This window comes from Schistocerca piceifrons, chromosome 7 (genome assembly GCF_021461385.2).
Source record: "Schistocerca piceifrons isolate TAMUIC-IGC-003096 chromosome 7, iqSchPice1.1, whole genome shotgun sequence".
NCBI lineage: Eukaryota > Metazoa > Arthropoda > Insecta > Orthoptera > Acrididae > Schistocerca > Schistocerca piceifrons.
In genome coordinates, this window is record NC_060144.1 from 417,019,742 (window position 1) to 417,042,322 (window position 22,581).

General features: G+C 41.1%; 1 protein-coding gene across 2 annotated transcripts in view; it reads left to right on the top strand.

The window, feature by feature from the left end:
• The first annotated feature begins 414 nt into the window (after positions 1-414).
• The window catches only part of LOC124804767 (tRNA-uridine aminocarboxypropyltransferase 2), a 45,429-nt gene continuing 23,262 nt past the window's right edge, over positions 415-22,581 (top strand). Inside the window, exons 1-3 of one of the 2 annotated variants that reach the window (XM_047265084.1) lie at positions 415-630; positions 718-903; positions 9,507-9,702. In XM_047265084.1, the coding sequence (XP_047121040.1) occupies positions 545-630; positions 718-903; positions 9,507-9,702 (468 nt within the window). In that variant the 5' untranslated portion in view covers positions 415-544. The remainder of the gene's footprint in view (positions 631-717; positions 904-9,506; positions 9,703-22,581) is intronic. The other variant, XM_047265085.1, reaches the window with a different exon arrangement.

Here is a 22,581-nt window from a genome sequence, read left to right on the forward strand (position 1 = left end):
AGTGAGCTCAATGTTAGAGATATCACCTTGGCAACTGCGACGAATCGCTACACTGATTACAATTGGGATTCAGCTGAAATTGATCGACTTGTTTGTGGTCACAGATTTAAGAGTAGCATAGCCTCAGTTAGGTTGAAGGTGATAATTTGATTGTGCGTTGTACTCCAGTCAACGAAGGAAAATTAGGGGGAAAAATCTTGAAGTCGTTTGTTATAAACAACATACCCCAGTCAGTGTGATTGTAGTGCCTGTGATACCGCCATGGACTTTCAATCAGCAAATCACAGCTCATTTCTGGTGAGACACAGTATGAACCATAGTCTTGGACTGTGGTACGAACTATGCCTTTAAACGAGGATGTTCTTTCTGACAACTCCTCTCTTTGGCTTGCTGTGTGAAATGATTGAAGCATCTTTCCATGTCACTGCTTTGGTTTGAACATTGTGTAATGTGTATGTGTATTGAGTAGGGAAGTTCTGTTGTTCTGGTAATATTTGGTTTATGTCTGTTTGTTCGGTTCTCGAACCTAAACTAATCTGAAGAAATGAGCGACATAGATGACGTCTGGGATGATTTATCAGGTTTACCAGCCGATCCACCTAGAAAGAGAGAAATATGCCCAAGCTGTAGGTATGTTTTTTTTATACTACAATGTATAACTTGTTACGTGTGAACGGTACGGTGTATTTTGATTTATAAAAACGGTAATCATTTTAGGAGACCTGCTGTTGTTTGCTGGTGCCCATATCTACCGAAGACCCCACTGGATATACAGTGTCGTTTGATTTTACTCCAACACCCAGCAGAGGAGAAACGTTGCCTCCGTACAGCCCCAATGCTTTCGTTGGGACTTTTACCTGGGAAATGCTTGATATTCAAAGGGAAAAAATTTCCCCTGAACAAGTATGCCAACCAGTATTTCTCATATCATTAAACTTGTGACAAAGAACTCTGTTGTTCTTGGAAGAACCAGCGTGCTGTTTATGTCTGTAGCCTTTCTGCTAACTGTTTAGTAGCCTTTTCTCTCGTCTCAGTAACTGGTAGGCACATAAATGGCGGACGCTACAGGAGTCAAAACGCAGTAGCATTTTTGGTTGGTGATGATGCTGGAATTCTTGTGCATGAGGATCGTTTACCATGTATCTACTTTTCTGAGTGGTTGTAACGTAATTGATAATTGTAGTTGCATTATTCAGCATTTTCTGCAAATTTGAAGCATTGGGACTGCTATGATGGTTATAACTTTTGCTGACACTCTGACTCTCTCTCAGGTACAATTTGCAGGTATTAAGTAATGCATAGGTTATGTCCAACAGGTAAGATTTTACGTGATTAATGTTTGTTTATAGCGTGGTGCTAGTTGATATCAACCCTATAGACTGCTTGCCCTTACTGTAAAGGCCCAACAGACAGCTTAATGTTGCTTAGGTTGTTTTCATAATATTGTTACATTCCATCCTTAATTGTCCATTGTTTGATTTTTGCTAGGCTATCTGTAAGACTGCTACCAGTTCTTAATTAAATTAGGTTTTTTTTATGCCAAGGTTTTTTGAAATAGTAGGTAAGATTTGGCCACAGTAAGAACCTCGTACCTAAACATTTTATGAAATTTGTAACTTTGTGATTCACAGATTTCAGTGACAGAGGCTGTGTTATACATATACAATATGAAGATATTGGAGCTTGACTGTATAGTACATTCTTGGTTGGAAACTGATTGACAAATAGGCCTATTAAAGGTTTATTCCTTTAAATCCATGTATATGTTTTGGTTCTTTCTCTGTCTAATTTCAATTATGAACTTCATATTTACAAACAGTGTGTTTTAGGCTTTAACATTTATGTTCATGCAAGTTCTAATTTCCACAAGGATGTTCTTCGAAAACAGTGTAGCCTATAAATATCCTGATTTATATGGATTGTTATTTGGTGGCATGTACATTGTGCACTTTTCTTATTAGTTTTTGTTGTAGAACAATTGCTTAATGAAATTGAATATTAGTTATAGTCTACATTTTGTTAAATACACTGAAGGGCCAAAACAGTATGACCACCTGCTTAACTGCTTATCTGTCTGTCTTTGGAACGAAATAAATCACTGATTGCATGTATTCGGGATCTGGCCGTTTGTTGGTAGGTTTGTGGAGGTATGTGTCATTAGATGTCTATGCACAGGTCATGTATTTTGCATAAATAATGGACCACTGATTTATGTATATGGGTGATGGCACCCAATAGCGATCTAGATGGATTCCATAGGATTTACGTCGGCAAATTTGGTTGTTGGGACATCAATGTGAGTTCACTTTAATGCTCCTCAAACTATTGTAGTTTGGTTTTTGTTCAGTGACACGGACAGTTATATTGCTGAAAGATGGCATCACTGTTTGGGGAGACATCGAGCCTGAAGGGATGCAGGTGGTTCGCAGCTGTCAGCATGTCTTAGATTACTGCCGCAGGTCACAGGCAAGCACAGCAGAATGTCTCTTTTTAGCATAATACTGCTCCTACCAGCCTGTCTCTGTGGTGGGCTGCACATTTTGAACCACTGTTCACCTCAATGACGGCCTTTGTGGAGATGACCAGTGACTTAGTCTAGCAAAAATGTGATTCACTTGAAGAGTTGACACATTTCCGTTGATCGACGGTCAAATCCTAATGGTGTTGCGCCCACTGCAATTGCAACTAACAAAGGTATTGGTTCAACATGTGAACAGGTAGGGATGGTCTTCTGTGGAGCTCTATGTTCAACAATGTACAATGAATAGTGTGCTCGGAAACACTTCTGGGTGCGTCAGCATTGTGCTCTTTGGGCAGAGATGCCACAGATTACCATCTGTTCTACTTCATATAGCAGACAAGTCTCTGAACCCCACATCCTGTGAAGAGTCATGTATGTTCAATCACTTAGCACCTAGTGCCAGTTTCACTGTCCTACCTCTTTCCATGGATATTCATGACAATTGCATGTGAACATTCTACTAGCTTTGCCGTTTTCAGGATACTCATTCACAGGCTCTGTATAATAATAACAATAATCTGCCCTTCGTCAAAGTTGCTTACCTCAATGGTTTTCCCCATTTGAGCACAAATCTTTGCTAGGGTGATCCTCCATCCGTTTCTGCTCTGCTTATATACTTTTCTTACCATATCATGTGCCTACAACACCACCAGGCAATATCCAACGTCATGGTAGGCAGTGGTCATAATGTTTGTCTTATCAGCATACATTAGATACTTTTCTATTCGAACTACAGTGACTGTCCTCTCATTAATTGCCATTTTTGTGGCTGTACCTATCTTACAACCAGCACAATTGAATAGTGTTTCTGTGTGATCAGCCTGATAGGTTTCCGTAAAGAGTGCAGTTAGACGAAACTACATGGCCAATTCCTTTTGCTGTCTTCCTTGCTGCCCAAACTTCCCTTATTCCCTCGCTGTGTTTCTGTTTCTGGTCCTCTGACCATGCTTCTCGTCGGCTTTGTGTCTTCGGCTTCATCTTGGTTGCCTTTTTGATTGCACATATTTCTTTCATCTTCAGCTGTGAGCTTGTTTGCGTTCTTTGGTCCATTTTACGCCTGTTCGTTTGTCACAGCGTATCTCATGTAGTTTACTTTTCTTAATGATGATTGTGAATTTTATTCTGTCGTTTGTGTCTGGTGTGATGTTGAGTTGGTTCAGGTAGTTTTTTTTACCTCTACCATGCATTTGTTGTTTCTAGTGGTTACCCAGTCAAAGACCTGTTTGGTCAGTCTGTGTGTATTTGGTCAGTCTGTGTGATGGCATTCTGTGTAGGTGTCCATAGCATTGTAGTCTGTGTTTTCTAATCTTTTCTGTGACTGTCTCCGTATGTTTGTGTAGTTCATCTGTAGGTTTCTTAATTCATATTCCATTGTTGTTAGTTGTGCCAAATATTTTCCTAAGTATTTTCTGTTCTACTTTTTTTTAGTTGTCTGATATATTTTGCAAAAACAGACATAATGTCTTATGGGATAACAGCAATCAGTGATTTTATAATGTTACTTAAAATCCGTCTTGATTGCAATTTTTTTTATTCATATGACCGGTTTCGGTTCATTCAGAACCATCTTCAGATCTGGTATTTCAGTTACAGGAGTAACCCGTCCAAATCCAGCAACTTTCACATGCTACGTCTGATATGTGTATGCCCTAGGATCATTGTGGTCTCTGCTGCATACAGTGCTTTGGGGAGCACCACCATGTCGTAGTGGTGTAATTTGGCATTTTGTGAGATAGACATATTGTTGTAATGATTCCGCATTATTTTGTATGCCTTGTCCAGTTTAGTTTTTATTTCTTCATTTGAGTCTCTGTTATGTCCGTTCATTTGTAGTGTTTCATCAAGGTATTTGAAGTTTGCCGTTTTGTAAATTGTGCCGTATTTTGTGTTCAGAGATGAGCTTCTTTGTGATCATAAACTGTGTCTTTTCGTAAGAGATCTGTAGTCCAGTTTTGGAAGCGATGTTGTGTAGTTTTTCAACAGCTTCTTTTGTTTTGTTTATACCTTTCATGACGATCGCCAAATCGTCTGCAAAAGCCAGGCATTTAATCCGTAGGTTTCCTAAGGTTATCCTCTGTTGTGACATTTCCTATTCTTTTATTACCTTATCTAACACTAGATTGAAAAGGAGAGGTGAGAAGCCATTGCCCTGTTGGACACCTGCTTGAATTTCAAAGGGCTCTGATAGTTCCCCACAGAACTTTACTAGGGAGGTCGTGTTGGTCAAGGTTTGCTCTATGATAGTCCTTGTTTGTTGTATACTTTTTATTCAGCTAGAATTTTGAAGAGAGTTTTCTGGTTTTAAAAATTCCTATGCCACTCCTGCTTCAGTCCAAAGTACCCCTCTTCTGCCAGCCCCCACGACATTCTCTATATTTGACCCAACATACACACAGTGCTATCAAGTAATGTTTCTGAGGGTGGGGGTATTGTGTGCCATGTCTGTGGAATTAAGAGAGTCATATAATCCTCCTGGGTTGTGCCAGCCCAGGGAAATTGTCTGGTTTTAACTTAAGTATAACTTTTTTAGTGTGGTTAGCGCCACCAGCTGTGGGCGTGTCCCAATGACCGCTGTTAGTGGGACACTGTATCATGGAGAACACGATATTGGTTTAACTACCTGGTTGACAAGGGTGGCAAAAATTCAGGATTTCAAGATGTGCTATGCAATTAGAAGAATGTTATTAGTGGACAGTTGGGGCATCTGTTAAACCTTAGTTGAGGGTTGTTAGGTATGCAGGGCTTTGCCATGTATTGTCATAGCATTTTTTGGGCCAGAAATAACCTGGTAACTTAGAATTACACAACCCTCAATAGTGTATGTGGGCCATTTGGGATCAGCAACACCCCACTAATCTCAAGGGGTCAGTGATTTGGAGTCTTGTTCAGAAATAATCATCAGTATTTGAAAATGACCACAGAATATAAGCTGTTTTCATGGTTAATGTATGTTATGATTATGCAGTAAGTAGAATGCATCTCTGAAAAGCTGTCCCCATTTTACTTGAGCACATTACATTTAGGTCTATTTTAAAATTAGTTAATGGTAAAGTAGTGGTACTCTACTAATAGTGACTGCATCTTAGGGGATTAACTGAAGCTTTCAATACCGCTACTCCAATGTACAACCACACTCGCCTTTCAAGCAAACCTCTACATCTGGCTAGCATGGAACAGATTAGTCTGTTACCACAGCCTTCTTTCAGAAAAAGTCAGTTTTCTGTCCTTTTTCTTTTTTTACGCATATGAAGTCACAGGCCACAACATCATTACTTCAAGGGATGAAGCTGATAACTGTTATTGATATGTTTAGTTGTCCCCATATTAGGCATCACAGCTACTATGCATTGTTACTCTTGGGGAGTATTCCCATATAATGTCAGTCACATCTCCCATAAGCTACAGTTTGTCTGTGTGTACAGTAACTTACTGCATATCTCATGGGTCCACATTACACAGTTTCATTCCACTACCCTGTCTCGGTGTAGGAAAGAACTTTGAGCATCAAGTGGCTACTCTCACAGATTATATTTTCTATTGAGTTTAGGATATAATTTGGTAGTGAGGTAGGGGAGTTGTTCTGTGCTCATCAAACAACAAAGTAAGTGCTAGAGTCACAAAGAAAGGTGTAACAGTGGCACCCTTCGTGATAGTGGTTTCCTCTCACTAACAACACAGATACCTGTATGAACAAACCTGATAATATGTGGATGACGATGTTAAGATTCCTTACAGCAAGAAGTTATAAATATTAGGAATTTTCGAATGTGTTGTCCGAGCAAGCCAAAAATATAAAAAAAAAATTAAACATTCTTGGAAATTAAACATTTAATAGGGTACACATGTTTAGGAAGAGAACAAGTTGTAACAAAAAGTGTTGTGTTTGAAATATGGTGGTACATTGAGGTGTACAGGTAACATTCCATGTTCTTCAGTTGCAATAATCTCTTTCATTTCTATTTGTATGATATTGCATTATGTACAAATGGTTTTCTAAATTTTTATCCCTCTGCGAAGTTTTCCACTTTAGGATTCACAAGTAGTCATTATTGATGATATGTGTAGTATGAAGCTTTACATTGAGTTTCAATGCATCCTGAGTCAACTTTTACTGTTGTGGTCAGAAAAATTTACTTTGTTGTAGCAGAGAGGACACTCACACAGTTAATGGTTTGTGCACAAATTACTTCTTGTAATGATCAGTTTCTTATGCCGACTTCACAATAGGCCTAATGTTTATAACATATGTGATGTATCAACAATGTACTCTATGAAATACTGGAATAGATTAGCTATATGTAGTTCACTTGTATCACTGCTCCGCATGGCCTTTTTTTTTCTTTTTTTAATGTTCGATACATTCTTCATTAACACTGAAGGCATGAGAAATTAATTAAACATACAGAATATGGTTACAAATTTATTAAAAACATGTCTTGTAAATTCGTGACATCCTGTTTTAATGAAGGTGACTTTTAGGGACATAATGTAAATGGGCCAAAACTTAAGTAATAAATAGAGAAAAGCAGATGCAAGTTGCCTTATGAAGTACATATGGATATTGTAGGAGGAGGAGGTGGAGAAAGAAGAGGAGAAAACAGAAAACTGTAGCAAAGATTTGTAATATACCGAGCACTGAAGCTAATACAGGGTCCGGCATAAAAAACTCCCCGATTACAAAGTAACGTGCAGCGGACAGTAGAAGGAGCAGAGTGGTGGGGGGCGCATCGTTAAGTAGCTGCCTACGTGCCGTTTTTAGTGTACGCCATGGCGTGGTCTGGTGAACATCGTGCCTTCGTAGTGGAAGATTTTATTCAAAATGGCGAATCGCCTATTAATACTCAACGTGCTTTTCGCGTTCGCTTTGCGCTTGGACGACGGGACCCTGTTCCCGATAAGAAAACAATTTATTCTTGGGTTGCTAACTTTCGTGAGGCAGGTTCCGCATTAAAAAGGAAACCACCTGGACGACCACGGACTGCAACAGGCCCCGGAAATGTTGATGCAGTTAGAGCTTCAGTTCAACAATCTCCTCGACGATCCGCTAAAAAGCATGCGGCAGCATTACGGATATCTGATCGAAGTGTGAGAAGAATCTTGCATCGAGATCTTAAAATGCATCCTTACAAACATGTAACTACGCAGGAACTGAGTGAACGAGACTGTGGTGTCCGTGTAAGTTTGTGCCAAGACCTTCTTCGGAACATTCGTCCCAACGATATTGTGATTTTTTCTGATGAAGCACACTTTCACCTTGCCGGAACAGTGAACAGCCAAAATTGCAGGTACTGGTGTGAACACAATCCCCAAGAACTTCATCAACGACCACTTCATAGCCCTAAAGTAACAGTATGGTGTGCTGTTTACAATTCCGGAGTGATCGGTCCTTACTTTTTCGAAGAAAATGACAGGAATTTAACCGTCAGCAGTGAACGCTATTGTGCCATGCTCCGCGACTTTCTCCAACCGCAACTAAGGGAGCTTTTTGGTGAAATAGAGAACGTGTGGTTCCAGCAAGATGGTGCTACAGCCCACACAGCGCGGCAGTCACTGGCATTGGTGAAGGAAATGTTTCCTGGACATGTGATCTCGTTGCGTGGAGACATTGGCTGCCCCCCACGATCGCCGGACTTAACGCACTGTGATTTCTTTCTTTGGGGCTATTTAAAAGCAAAAGTTTATGAACAACGTCCACAATCTTTACGAGCCCTGAAAGAAGCAATTACACAAGAGGTTGAAGCTATTCCACCTGAAATGACTCAAAGAGTAATGAATAACTTCAGGGAAAGACTCAATCAGTGTGTCGACAGTGCAGGAAGCCATTTAAGGGATGTTTTATTTAAAAAGTAAGACCATAAGAGTATTTTCTAAAATGGCATAATATGTACTTTTATTTAGTATAAATAAAATTGTTCTACCTTATTTGGTTTTGTTTTTATTAGCTTTCCTTAAAGGGGAGGTTTTTCTGCCGGACCTTGTAGAGAAGTATATGACATCATAACAAATATGGGGTGATGAGAATGAGAGGAATTTCTCTGTTAAGAGAAAGATGGGAAACACAAATTGCAAGGGGAGGTGGTGGGTCAGGATATTCAAAGATAGTTGATTCGTAAGCACTATGCCAGGTTCAGTCCAGAGATGGACAGATTTAGAGGTAGAATTGGATTAAGAGGAAGAGAAATGAACAATGCAATTAAGGACACGGACACACACGGGGGGGGGGGGGGGGGGGGGTAAAAGCAATGAGGAAATGGTGAGTGCCCATTTATGTGTCCAACCACTTAAGTGGCGATTACTCCTGTATAAAACACTGGGTGAGGGGGGGGGGGGGGGGGGCTGGCATGTTACATGATAAACATCGTGCGTGGTTTTGCAAGTTGCTTTGCTTATGTTATCGTGGGATTTACTAGTAGTGGACCAGGAGTAGATGGCATGTGGGCAAATTGTAAGCACAAATAATTGTATGGGTAAGGATGATGGTTTGAGAATGTCATATTGTTTGACTTTTTGTTAGGTGTTACAGAGGTTAAGTGACAAAGGACAATGGGTGGCCTGAGTAGGATATCAGGGGGAGAGGATGTAATTTCATGGCCTGGCTTGAGTGAGTTGTCCTCGTGGAGTAATCTGTTGAAGCATTCAGAGTCAAAGGGTTGCTCCCGCATCTTTTTAAGTGATACTTGTATTGTTCAAACTGTGGGGGGACGATATTACCAAGGGAATTTGTTTGTGAATGAGGTCTGTGAGGTAGTTGTGGGAGAGGAAAGTCTGGGAGACGTTGTTGTTGATGTGTAGGTATTGACATAATTTTATAGAAGCAATGATAGAGAAATGAATATGATGACAAAAATTGGTTGCTGAGCTGATAACTTTTTTGTTGATCGGCATAATGGGGACATAATCTTCTCACTGAACTTTTAGGCTGTTATGCTTAGAAAATGTCCTGTTGTTTGTTTATTTCTGAATGAATTGGTTTGTACTGTTTCAGGCACATTGGTCTGGAAGAAATATTGAAGTCACCAGACGCACTGCTTTTGTATCCCTCCAAGGATGCTGTTGAAATCTTCCGGTTGCCTTCTGTCTCTGAGAGAAAGTCTCCATATGACCTAATCGTGATTGATGGAACATGGCCTCAAGCGAAAGCTATTTTCCATGCCACACCTCTGTTGCACAACATCAGACAGGTAAATATTTGTAATGAAATGGTTAGTGTTATTTAATAATAGAAATTACATGTGAAAAATAATTTGGAAAGGGGCACAGTATAAGACTGAGAATGAGGACGCATAGTTTCCAGATATCAAGAAAGTATTGACTAGAATAGAAATCATAGAAACAGGAGGAGGATTGTATTGAATCTTGTGCCTGTAGAGTGATTGTTCCTCTCTCTTGGAAGAAGGAGGAGAAGAAGAAAAAACTGGAGAAAATGGAAATCTGTAAAAGTAATTTAGAGACTGAGTAACCTAGTACAATTGTACTCTATCTGATTTACTGCCAGGAAAAATGGATTATTTTTTGTCTTGCTATCGGTTTTTAAGATACTTCAAAGGAGTATGCATTTGCTTTTATTGTTTGTCATAAGGTTTTGGCTCCTACTTCAGAACTATTTCCAATTATAGATTGTTCATTCTTTGGGTAGCAATATAATTACAAATTTTCTAGCATGAATTTTTGTTTATGAACGCATACTTGCTTTGTTATTTTAGAAACAAAAATTTCCATTATTTCCCTTTGTGTAAAAGTTAAGTTCCAAGTAACACTAAGACTTCTTGCCATGAAAGCCATATTATCTCAAAGAAGATTCACATGTTCTTTCTATATATTGGGTCTCATGGTTTCCCACTAGCATCACTTTTATCATTTTAAATTAATTTAGTGGATCAGTATGCCAGAGAATTGTCATTGGTCTATTGGATATCTGGTCTATTGTGGTACCATATGGGTTACAGCTGATTCAATTAATCCAGGTCACAACAAATTTCATATGCTTAATTCACTGTCTGCCAAAGACCTTGACGCCATGTTAACTCTGGTTCATGTCAGACCATCAAAGTTAACTGCTGTTGGCTTGGCTAACACTTGGATGGGCTATCGTCCAAGCCTGCTGAGCGCTATTGGCAAGCAGCCAAGTGAGGAGCTACTTGATTGAGAAGTGGCGGCTGGGCTCATGAAAACTGATAATGGCCAGGAGAGTGGTGTGCTGACCACATGCCCCTCCCCCACATCCTATGACACCTGTTGGCTGATGATGACACAGCAGTCAGTTATGCTGTTTGGCCTGCTGAAATCTTTTCAGATGGAGAGAGTCTCTTTACTTTTTGTACATAAATTTATTTCATTATCACGATTTTAAGTCTGACTCTACACAGATTTGAGAAACAGTAACGGTAAAGTGAAGTTTCTTAGGCAAACATGTTTTGAACATTCACTTTTTAATCACATAAAAAAATCTTTATATCTTGCAAAACTAATACAAACTGTAGGATTTCAGAAGTAATTCTAAAAGCATCTCTGTCTTACCTACCTACCTACCTACATACATACATCTCGCAGGTGATGTGATACGTTCTTCTGTACTTGTATTGTATTGTCCAGAATATTGACACCTGTGAGTTGTTCACCTATGTTATTCACTTTTAATGGGGTAATGAATATGTTTTCACTCCCAAGCTCATTGTACTACTTTTACTATACTGTTGCCTTTCATTATTTCTGCAGTACTTTTCAGTACCATTTCACTCTTATCTCAAGGCAGTGATCTTCCAGTCTGCTAAGAAATTATACAGTCTGCATTTGTTATTCTTCATCCCATGTAGAGATGAAGGCAAACATACCAGAATGTAATGAATAATATGGTGACATATTTCCTTGATGTGGCATAAATGGCTGGAAGGTGATGTTGGTGGCTTCATGAGATAATCTTTTCAACACAATTTCAAGATAACAATTTGAGCCCGATTCTTTGCAAGAAAAACTAAAATGCAAATATATGTCAAAGACACAGTATTTTGCACACATTAGAGGGAAAAAGATAAAATATTAGTCCAAATATCAATTGCTTCATATGAAATGGCATTTTTTGTTAATGTATTATGTATTTGTTAATTTTCACTGTTTTTTACTTTAGCATGTTTATTTATGATTTGATGATTGTTATAACTTTCTTTGCATGCTGTGTGGTTCTTTACTGGATACAGGACTGAGGAACATATGCTATTCATGAGCATAGAATCCAGATATTAATTTATTCTACATCTCATATCAAATACTAAAAATAATACATAACTTTGTTGCTGTAGACGCATCATCAGTTGCTAATAGTAGATTTGTATGTAGAAATGTATACAGATACGAAAGATTCATAAATCTGTCACGCTTCAGTATAATGTCCATTCAGAAGACTTTGAGCCCTGCCACTGTGAAAGTGTAAATGTTATTCACACACACAAAATGGGCTCAGAATATGAATTTTTGAATTTAAGCACACCAGCTGCTGTAGCTCTGTAGAGGGGGTGCTATCTCATTGGCAGTGACGTAATCATTTGTAGCAGCGCCTTCATGCCTCAGTGGTGTCTGTAGTAAACGTGACAGTATAGCTGATGGTGCGTGTATTTGAAAGTGCAGCTGACCTGATAGTGGCTGATACCGCACCCCTCTCCTACCAACTTGGAAAATACGGGGTGGAGGTCAGTGCCGTGGAAAGTAATGAGACTGGTTACTTGGCTATGGGCAGAGCAAACCAACCTGCAGTCCGATATTGCATATTGCGAGAACCAGGGAAATTTCTCCTGGAAACCAGGTGCAGGGTGCATCCAACAGCATAGGTAGGAGCGTGGAGGGTGCTGCAGTGTGTGCTGGCGACTATGTGAGGGTGATGTCGTTGATGTCCATGGGAGAGCCAATGTACGATTTGGCTGCAATGGCATCACAGGTGGATAGGCGGAGACTTCTATCAGTGAGATGGATGCAGGTGGAGGCACCCACTCGATAATGTGTGCAGGAGGCTTCATTACAGCAGATGGATGTGGCTCCATCACGGCAGCCAGATGTCGAGCAATGAAGAAATCTGAAACAGTTTGACCTATGGCAGTATCACTGAATTTACGGAGCTGTAGCTGATTTTGGTGGTTCTGAGGCTTGCAATCGTGCTGTGAATAGTATATTGCTTTCTGCCAGTTGATCTGAGAACAGTGCCAGATTCCCATAAATATGGCTTGTTGTGCACTTGATATTGAACTCTGATACTGAAGTCTTTCATTCTCATCCTGTCAAGTAAGTCTTCCCTGAACTGTGGTTCTAGGTGTTTTTTCTTAACTCTACCCCTTTTCCCAAAACCCTCTGATCCTTTTCCTTCACCCCTCTTCCTTCCCTTTCAACCCTTCTGCCAAAAGAAGGAGCCATTGGCTAAGAAAGCTTGCCTATATAAAAAACCTTTTTTATATGTGTGTTACTCAGCTGCAGTCTGGTGACTAGATCTATCCACTTGCATGATGTAACAATGAAAACAATCAATTTTTGACATTATAATGTAATAGGATAGTTAAAAAAATCTACTCACAAGGTGGTGGCAGGAGACACACAAAATAATATTATACTTAGGCAAGCTTTTGGAGCCAGTGGCTAGTTCTTCAGCCAGAAAGGGTGAAGGGGTAGGAAGAGGGGTGAAGGAAAAGGACTGGAGAGGTCTAGGAAAAGGAGTAGATCTTGAAAAAGTCACCCGAACTGCAGGTCAGGGGAGACTTACTGCATGAGATGAGAAGGATATTGAACTCTTGACATTTAGATGAAACTTCATGGTAAAGTCTGAAGCTGGAGCAAAGTGATTAGGATGACAAATGGAGCAAGGTCCGATGGTGTCTCCCATTCTAACGTTTTGCCGGCAAAATGTCAGGAGTAGGGAAAGCATGATATGAACTCAGAAACAGCAGTAAGGCATCTTCATGTGAATTTAAAGCTCAAAGTTTTGACATTGGTGTCCTGAATGCTCAAGTGAAACGTTTAGCCTCACCTTTAGACTGTACTGAGATTGGTGCTGTGCTGACATGCTATACTCCATTTTGTGTGCAAAATTGTGCAAATTCTGTGGAAGAAAAAGGTTATCCATTGTCAGAAGCAATTATTTTTGGCAAGCTTTCGAGAAAAGATTCAGAATCGAATGCCTTGATAGTGCTGACGCCATTCATCAAATGCATTGCAATAAGAAAAAGGTACTTGCTGTGGGCATCAATGATAATCCACGAACTTGTTTGCCAAAAAGGGCCAGCAGGATCAATTTGTAGGTGTTGGCATGGAATATCAGAATGCGGACAGGAGAAAAATTCCTGCCGTGCAGTGGCCTGATTGTCCACGCAAATGTGACATTGCGCTGTCACAAGTTCTATTTGCTTATGTCAAGCCACGTACAATTTTGGCACCCCAGCTGCTTAGTGCGAACTGTTCCCCAATGACCTCTATGTGGAAGGCTTAACGCCTGGGGATTAACATTCTTGTGTGTTTGTTAAGCATGTGAAGGAGAATCACATCATTCAGAAGAGAGAAGCTGTTGCAGTGCACAAAGTATCTTCACACTAAGAGATTGGGAATACATTTCTGAGAAGGTGGCCAACCTTTGGGACTGTAACATTTCAGCAATGGAAGTGCTTGGCCATGCTCTGTGGCTTGTTTGCTCTGCTGTGAATCAGTGGGAAAAGAATCCAGTGCTTGCATATCAGAAGACACAATATGTAAACAAGAAGCTTCTGATGCATTGAATGCTGCTGCATCTATTCCAACAGGTAAACTAGACAATGGGTCATTTCACAAAAAAAGGAACAATATTTAACAGTGTCCCCATTTGATCATCTCCCAATCTAATAAAATTTAGCGTGGAGGTTCTGTATGGTCTGTGATGGTTACATGCCAAATTTCAATTCAGTATCTTCAGTGGTTAAATTTTTAAGGGCTTTTAAAGAGAGGCAACTCACCTTTGCATCATATACAAAGATGCAAATGTGCCAAGTTTGCTAGGCTTTTTTGAAAGTTCTAGCAAACATTTGGTCGTGTGCTTTAATATACATGACAACTTTTTATGCTGAATCACACCATGGAAAAAATTAGGGATGTAACTTTTTAGCAACAGTAGGGAAAATGGATTATCGATCATTATAAAAAATTAATACAATTTGGAGTTGTAAATCAAAATGTGTGTAACTTGTCGTGTCTCTAAATAGTGAAAGATTTGCCTGTGGTTTAGGGAACGTAACTATGCTTACAAGAAGTATTTTTTATTATTTTACAGTGTAGAATATAAATAAACACATCAAAAAAAGTTTTAAACAATGGAAAATACAGGATGGAATGTAACAATGCAAGATAGGAAAGTTGCTACTCACCATATAGCGGAGTTGCTGAGTTGCGATAGGCACAATAAAAAGATTCACACAATCATAGCTTTCGGCCATTAAGGCTATTGTCAGCAGTAGACACACACGCGCGCACACACACACACACACACACACACACACACACACACACACACACACACACACACACACGTACGTGCACACACACAAATGCAACTTGCACACACGCCTGCAGTCTCAGGGAGCTGAAACTACACTGCGAGCAACAGAACCAGTGCATGATGGGAGTGGCAACTGGATGGGGGTAAGGAGTAGTCTGGGGTGGGGAGGGGGAGGGATAGTATGGTGGGAGTGGCGGACAGTGAAGTGTTGCAGTTCAGACGAAGGGTAGGAAGGAAGGTGCGGAGGGGGGAGAAGGTAAGTAGCGGAAAGGAGATAAATAAAAATAAAAGAAAAGAATAAAAGAAATCTCCAGTCTCTACTCAAATCCTTAGGCCCATCCCAGAACCTCTCCCCAGAGTCCATCTCTCTACTTACCCTTCCACTCCCCGCACTCCCACCTCTACATGATTCCTAAAGTCCATAAACCCAACCACCCAGGACGCCCCATTGTGGCCGGTTACTGTGCCCCCACTGAGAGAATCTCTGCTCTTGTAGACAAACACCTTCAACCTATTACCCGGATCCTATCCTCCTATATAAAAAATACCAACCATTTCCTCGACCGACTCTCCACAGTTCCTTTCCCTTTACCACACGGTGCCATGATCGTCACTATTGATGCCACCTCTCTGTGCACTAACATTCCTAATGCCCATGGCCTTACTGCTATTGAACACTACCTTTCCAGATGCCCTATGGATTCCAAACCAACAACCTCGTTCCTAGTCTCCATGACCAACTATATCCTCACCCACAATTACTTCTCCTTTGAAGGCATTACCTACAAACAAATCCGCGGTACGGCTGTGGGCACCTGCATGGCACCATCCTATGCTAACCTATTTTTGGACCATCTAGAGGAATACTTCCTAAAAACCCAGAATCCTAAACCCTTCACCTGGTTCAGATTCATTGATTACATCTTTGCTATCTGGATTGAAGGTGAGGACACCTTATTCACATTTCCCAGAACCGCGACAATGTTTCCCCCATTTGCTTCACCTGGTCCTACTCAACCTAACAAGCCACCTTCCTAGATGACCTCCACCTCAGAGATGGCTACATCAGTACATCCGTCCATATCAAAACTATTAACCACCAGCAATACATCCACTTCGCAGCTGCCACCTGTTTCATACCAAGCAGTCCCTTCCTTACAGCCTAGCCACCCGTGGTCGTCACATCTGCAGTGACGAGCAGTCCCCCTCTAAATATACCTAGGGTCTCACTGAAGCCTTCACTGACTGTAATTATCCTCCCATCCTTGTACAAAAACAAATCTCCCATGCCTTATCTTTCCAGTCTCCCACCACCTTCCAAAGTCCCACAGTCCGGTCACAGAGGAGCATTCCTCTCATAACTCAGTATCCTCTGGGGCTGGAGCAACTGAATTACATTCTCCGCCAGGGTTTCAATTACATCTTGTCATGCCCTGAAATGATAAATGTCCTACCCACTACCCTTCCCACCCCTCCTACCGTGGTATTCTGCCTTCCACCGAACCTACGCAATATACTCGTCCATCCTTACACAACCCCTGCTCCCAATCCCTTACCTCATAGCTCATACCCCTGTAATAGACCTAGATGCAAGACCTGTCCCATACATCCTCCTACCACCACCTACTCCAGTCTGGTCACTAACATTACCTATCAAAGACAGGGCTACCTGTGAAACCAGTCATGTGATCTACATAAGCTGCAACCACTGTGCTGCATTCTATGTAGGCATGACAACCAACAAGCTGTCTGTCCACGTGAACGGCCACCAACAAACTGTGGGCCCAAAAAACAAGTGGACCACCCTGTAGCTGAACATGCTGCCAAACATGATACTCCTCATCTCAATGACTGCTTCACAGCCTGTGCTATATGGATCCTTCCAACCAACATCAGCTTTTCTGAATTGCGCAGGTGGGAAATTTCCCTGCAATACATCCTACGTTCCCGTAACCCTCCTGGCCTCAACCTTCGTTAGTCACTGTCCTCACCCATCCAGCCCCTCCCTGTTCCCATTCCAGCACTACACAGCCGTCATTTCGGTGCCACACCCAGTCTTTTAATTTCTTTTATTTTTATTTCTCTCCTTTCCGCTACTTACCCCCTCCGCACCTTTTCTCATACCCTCCATCTAAACTGCAACACTTCACTGTCCGCCACTCCCACCATACTATCCCTCCCCACCCCAGCCTCTTCCTTACCCCCACCCAGTCGCCACACCCATCATGCACTGGTGCTGCTGCTCGCAGTGTAGTTTCAGCTCGCAACTCAGCATCTCCGCTATATGGTGAGTAGCAACTTTCCTTCTCTCGTATTGTCAAAAAAAGTTTTGGATCACCTCAGTTATGAGAGTTCCAGAACCTGTACAGAAAATAGGAATAGAGATCAACATAATCATTGCTGCCCTTTTTATTGTTTATGAAAACCACACATTGCATATTGTACCACCATACAGCAAGACCTTCAGAGGTGGTGTCCAGATTGCTGTACACACCGGTACCTCCAATACCCAGTAGCAGATTCTCTTGCATTGATGCATACCAGTATTCACCGTGGCATACTATCCACAAGTTCATCAACGCACTGTTGGTCCAAATTGTGCCATCCCCAACGGCGATTGGGCATAGATCCCTGAGAGTGGTTGGTGGGTCACGTTGTCCATAAACAGCCCTTTTTCTATCACGTATTGTACAACCGTGATGGTTTCTTCCATGACCACCAGCGGCGTATGTTGGCCCCACATAATGCCACCCCAAAACAGCAGCGAACCTCCACCTTGCTGCACTCGCTGAACAGTGTGTCTAAGGCCCCCCTGCGGGTTCAGGGGTAAGAATAGGCCGACGGTATTCCTGCCTGTCATAAGAGGCGACTAAAAGGAGTCTCAAACATTTTGGCCCTTATGTGGTGGTCCCCTCTTGGGTTTGACCTCCATGTTTCAAAATTATTTCGAAGTGTGAGCCTATTGGGGAAGGGCGCCTTACTTGGTGCATTGTGTCCATCGTGCGTTGTGACCTTCCGCCAGCTTATTAATTGTTGCATTGCAGTCCCACCCGCTCTCCATCTCTTGGGCATGGATACATTCCTGGGTACACTTTCCGCCACGCAATGTGCAGTGTCACTTTCTGCACTGACGATGACCATGGACTACTTAACACCTAATATCCAGTACGGTAGCCAGTCCATTGTGGTTGGGCCACCATGTACCCTGTTGGTCGTAGCCCTCTGACATCACAGGGATCGCTCTACTGATGCCTGCGCCATTAACTCCCCATATATTGGCTGGGTGGCGCCCGTGGGGAGGGTCCTTGGTCGGAGTAGGTGGCATCAGGGTGGATGACGTGCAAGGAAGTGTGGCACATCTTCTCTTGCTGGTGGCCAACCACCAGCAGTCTCTAAGCATTAGAGGGCTCACATTGATGCTAACATGTATGACCCCAAATCGTTCCCCTCCCTGGCCACACCATGGGAGGAGAGAAAGACTATGAATGACAGCGAAACATATTCGCCCCGGTATCTCATCTGTACCAGAGCTGATGGGGAGTCCTTTGTGTCCATGAAGCCTCAGTTCTTTGTAGAACATTTAGAGGACAATTTTGGGGAGGCGGAGGGCTTGTCAAAAATGTGGTCTGGGTCAGTCTTGATAAAAACAGCATCCTCTGCACAGTCACAGGCATTACTCGCTTGTGAGAAGGGATCTTTCTGTTACTATCACGCCCCATAAAAGCTTAAATATGGTGCAGGGCATTATCTTCCACAGGGATCTTCTTTTACAGTCCGATGACAAGCTGCACGCCAACTTAGAGCGACGAGATGTCCATTTCGTCCGGCGCGTCCACCGGGGTCTGAGGGATAATCAGGTTGCCACCGGTGCCTTGATCTTGACCTTCGAGGGTGACACATTACCTGAGAAGGTCAAGGTGATGGTCTACTGCTGTGATGTCAAGCCATATATCCCTCTCCCGATGGAAATTTGGCCATATGTCTTCCCGCTGTGCTTCCAGCCTCATATGTCGTGATTGTGGTCGTAGGGCTTCACGGTCCTCTTCAGTCCCGGAGGGAACCAGGGTGGTGCAAAACTTTTTTTGATGTGTGTAGAATAAAACCTCATAAAATGCTCTTAACATTATAAAATATAGATCATCATAATGAATTGCTATATTGCTTTGGAATGTTTTAACCCTACAATGCATGATAGTGTATACCTATGCTTGTCACTCAGTTTCCATCGTTATTGTAAAGCAGCAATAGTTTTTTAAAGCTCTATCTTCGCAATGATACATCCTGAATCACACTACTTTCACTTGTTGCTTTCATTATTGGCAGTTCTCACTGTGGCAGTCTTCTGTGTGCTGTTATCTTTGGTGTTGACATTGTTCAGTCATAGTGTTGAGTGAGTGTTTGAATCATGGATAACAATAATCGTTATTGTAGCTGAATATAACCACGAAAATATGTTTCAATTGCCTAATTTGTATATTTTATTTACAAACAGGACTGAATCCATTAAAAATAAATTATGAAGAATGAGAAATTTTTCAAGTGAATGATCCATATGAATCACTGAATGTAACAGCATCTTACATTATGCTTCAAATTAGTATATTCATGAGCTTTCAGAATTGTTTGTTATAGGTTAATAAACTATTGTATAAATCGAACCAAGATACTCTTGACTCTGCTACTTTGCTGGATCAGATTGAGCCGGTTGTTGTAAGTCATTACCATTCTGTTATGGCAAAAGTTAACTACAACCAGTTAAGGAGCTGTCGATAGGCAAGGAGCTTCTGTGGTTTAGGTCTGGGCTCAATTTTACTAAAGATGCTCATATTTGTTCATACCATAATGCCTTGTTGATGACATAATTTCAGTTCCTGCTGAAGATTTGTTGCAACCCATTTGGAGAAAATAAAAAAAAAAAAATTTCTATTCAATACCTCCTCAATAGTTATGTGATCTACCCATCTAATCTTCAGCACTCTTCTGTAGCACCACATTTCGAAAGCTTCTATTCTCTTCTTGTCTAAACCATTTATCGTCCATGTTTCATTTCCATACATGACTACACTCCATACAAATACTTTCAGAAACGACTTCCTGACATTTAAATCTATACTCGTTGTTAACAAATTTTTCTTCTTCAGAAACGCTTTCCTTGCCATTGCCAGTCTACATTTTATATCCTCTCTACTTCTACCATCATCAGTTATTTTGCTCCCCAAATAGCAAAACTCCTTTACTACTTTAAGTCTGTCATTTCCTAATCTAATTCCCTCAGCATCACCCGATTTAATTTGACTACATTCCATTATCCTCGTTTTGCTTTTGTTGATGTTCATCTTATATCCTCCTTTCAAGACACTATCCATTCCGTTCAGCTGCTCTTCCAAGTCCTTTGCTGTCTCTGACAGAATTACAATGTCATCGGCGAACCTCAAAGTTTTTATTTCTTCTCCATGGATTTTAATACCTACTCTGAATTTTTATTTTGTTTCCTTTACTGCTTGCTCAATATACAGATTGAATAACATTGGGGAGAGGCTACAACCCTGTCTCACTCCTTTCCCAACCACTGCTTCCCTTTCATGCCCCTCGACTCTTATAACTACTACCTGCTTTCTGTACAAATTGTAAATAGCCTTTCGCTCCCTGTATTTTACCCCTGCCAACTTCAGAAATTGAAAGAGAGTATTCCAGTTAACATTGTCTACAAATGCTAGAAACATAGGTTTGCCTTTCCTTAATCTTTCTTCTAAGATAAGTTGTAAGGTCAGTATTGCCTCACATGTTCCAACATTTCTACGGAATCCAAACTGATCTTCCCCGAGGTCGGCTTCTATCAGGTTTTCCATTCATCTGTAAAGAATTCGCGTTAGTATTTTGCAGCTGTGACTTATTAAACTGATAGTTTGGTAATTTTCACATCTGTCAACACCTGCTTTCTTTGGGGTTGGAATTATTATATTCTTCTTGAAGTCTGAGGGTATTTCACCTGTCTCATACATCTTGCTCACCAGATGGTAGAGTTTTGTCAAGTCTGGCTCTCCCAAGGCCATCAGTAGTTCTAATGGAATGTTGTCTATTCCGGGGGCCTTGTTTCGACTCAGGTCTTTCAGTGCTCTGTCAAACTCTTCACGCAGTATCATATCTCCCATTTCATCTCCATCTACATCCTCTTCCATTTCCATAATATTGTCCTCAAGTACATCGCCCTTGTATAGACCCTTTATATACACCTTCCACCTCTCTGCTTTCCCTTCTTTGTTTAGAACTGGGTTTCCATCAAAGCTCTTGATATTCATGCAAGTGGTTCTCCTTTCTCCAAAGGTCTCTTTTAATTTTCCTGTAGGCAGTATCTATCTTACCCCTAGTTGAGATAAGCCTCTACGTCCTTACATTTGTCCTCTAGCCATCCCTGCTTAGCCATATTCCGGAGGTAAAATAGTCCCCCATTCGGATCTCCGGGCGGGGACTACTCAAGAGGATGTCGTTATCAGGAGAAAGAAAACTGGCGTTCTACAGATTGGAGCGTGGAATGTCAGATCCCTTAATTGGGCAGGTAGGTTAGAAAATTTAAAAAGGGAAATGGATTGGTCAAAGTTAGATATAGTGGGAATTAGTGAAGTTCGGTGGCAGGAGGAACAAGACTTTTGGTCCGGTGAATACAGGGTTATAAATACAAAATCAAATAGGGGTAATGCTGGAGTAGGTTTAATAATGAATAAAAAAAATAGGAGTGCGGCTAAGCTACTACAAACAGCATAGTGAACACATTATTGTGGCCAAGATAGATACGAAGCCCACGTCTACTACAGTAGTATAAGTTTATATGCCAACTAGCTCTGCAGATGACAAAGAAATTGATGAAATCTATGATGAGATAAAAGAAATAATTCAGGTAGTGAAGGGAGACGAAAATTTAATAGTCATGGGTGACTGGAATTTGAGAGTAGGAAAAGGGAGACAAGGAAACATAATAGGTGAATATGGATTGGGGCTAAGAAATGAAAGAGGAAGCCGCCTGTTAGAATTTTGCGCAGAACATAACTTAATCATAGATATGGGCATCTTAATTGAAGAACTTAAGATTAAGCTTTAAACTTAAAGCGATTGCAGTAAAGTTCAAAGTTTGACCCCGGCCACAAATAGGTGGACTATTGAAAAAATGGCTAAAGGATTTGCTGTTTCAACTAAGATGGTGAAGAAGGCTAGGAACCAAAAAATGGAACGTGAGATTTTGGCAACACCTGCAAACTGAAAAGGGAAAAGCTGAATGATGAAGTAAAAGAAAATGTCCCCTTTTTTTTTGGAAACGATGAGTTCCCTCATTCATACCAGGAAAAAAAAGAATAAATAGTGAAAAGACTCACAAGCAAAAACACCTACTGAAACAAATGTTCATTGTTCATTGTATGCAATATAGAAATCAACTGAGGTTCTCAAAATTTTGTGAGCTCAGGCCAAAATAGTGTGCAACAGTTGGTGCTTCTGGATCACATTTGATATGTGTATGTGCAGTTCATCAAAATCTCCTATTAATGTTGACTTCAGCAACATCCATTCA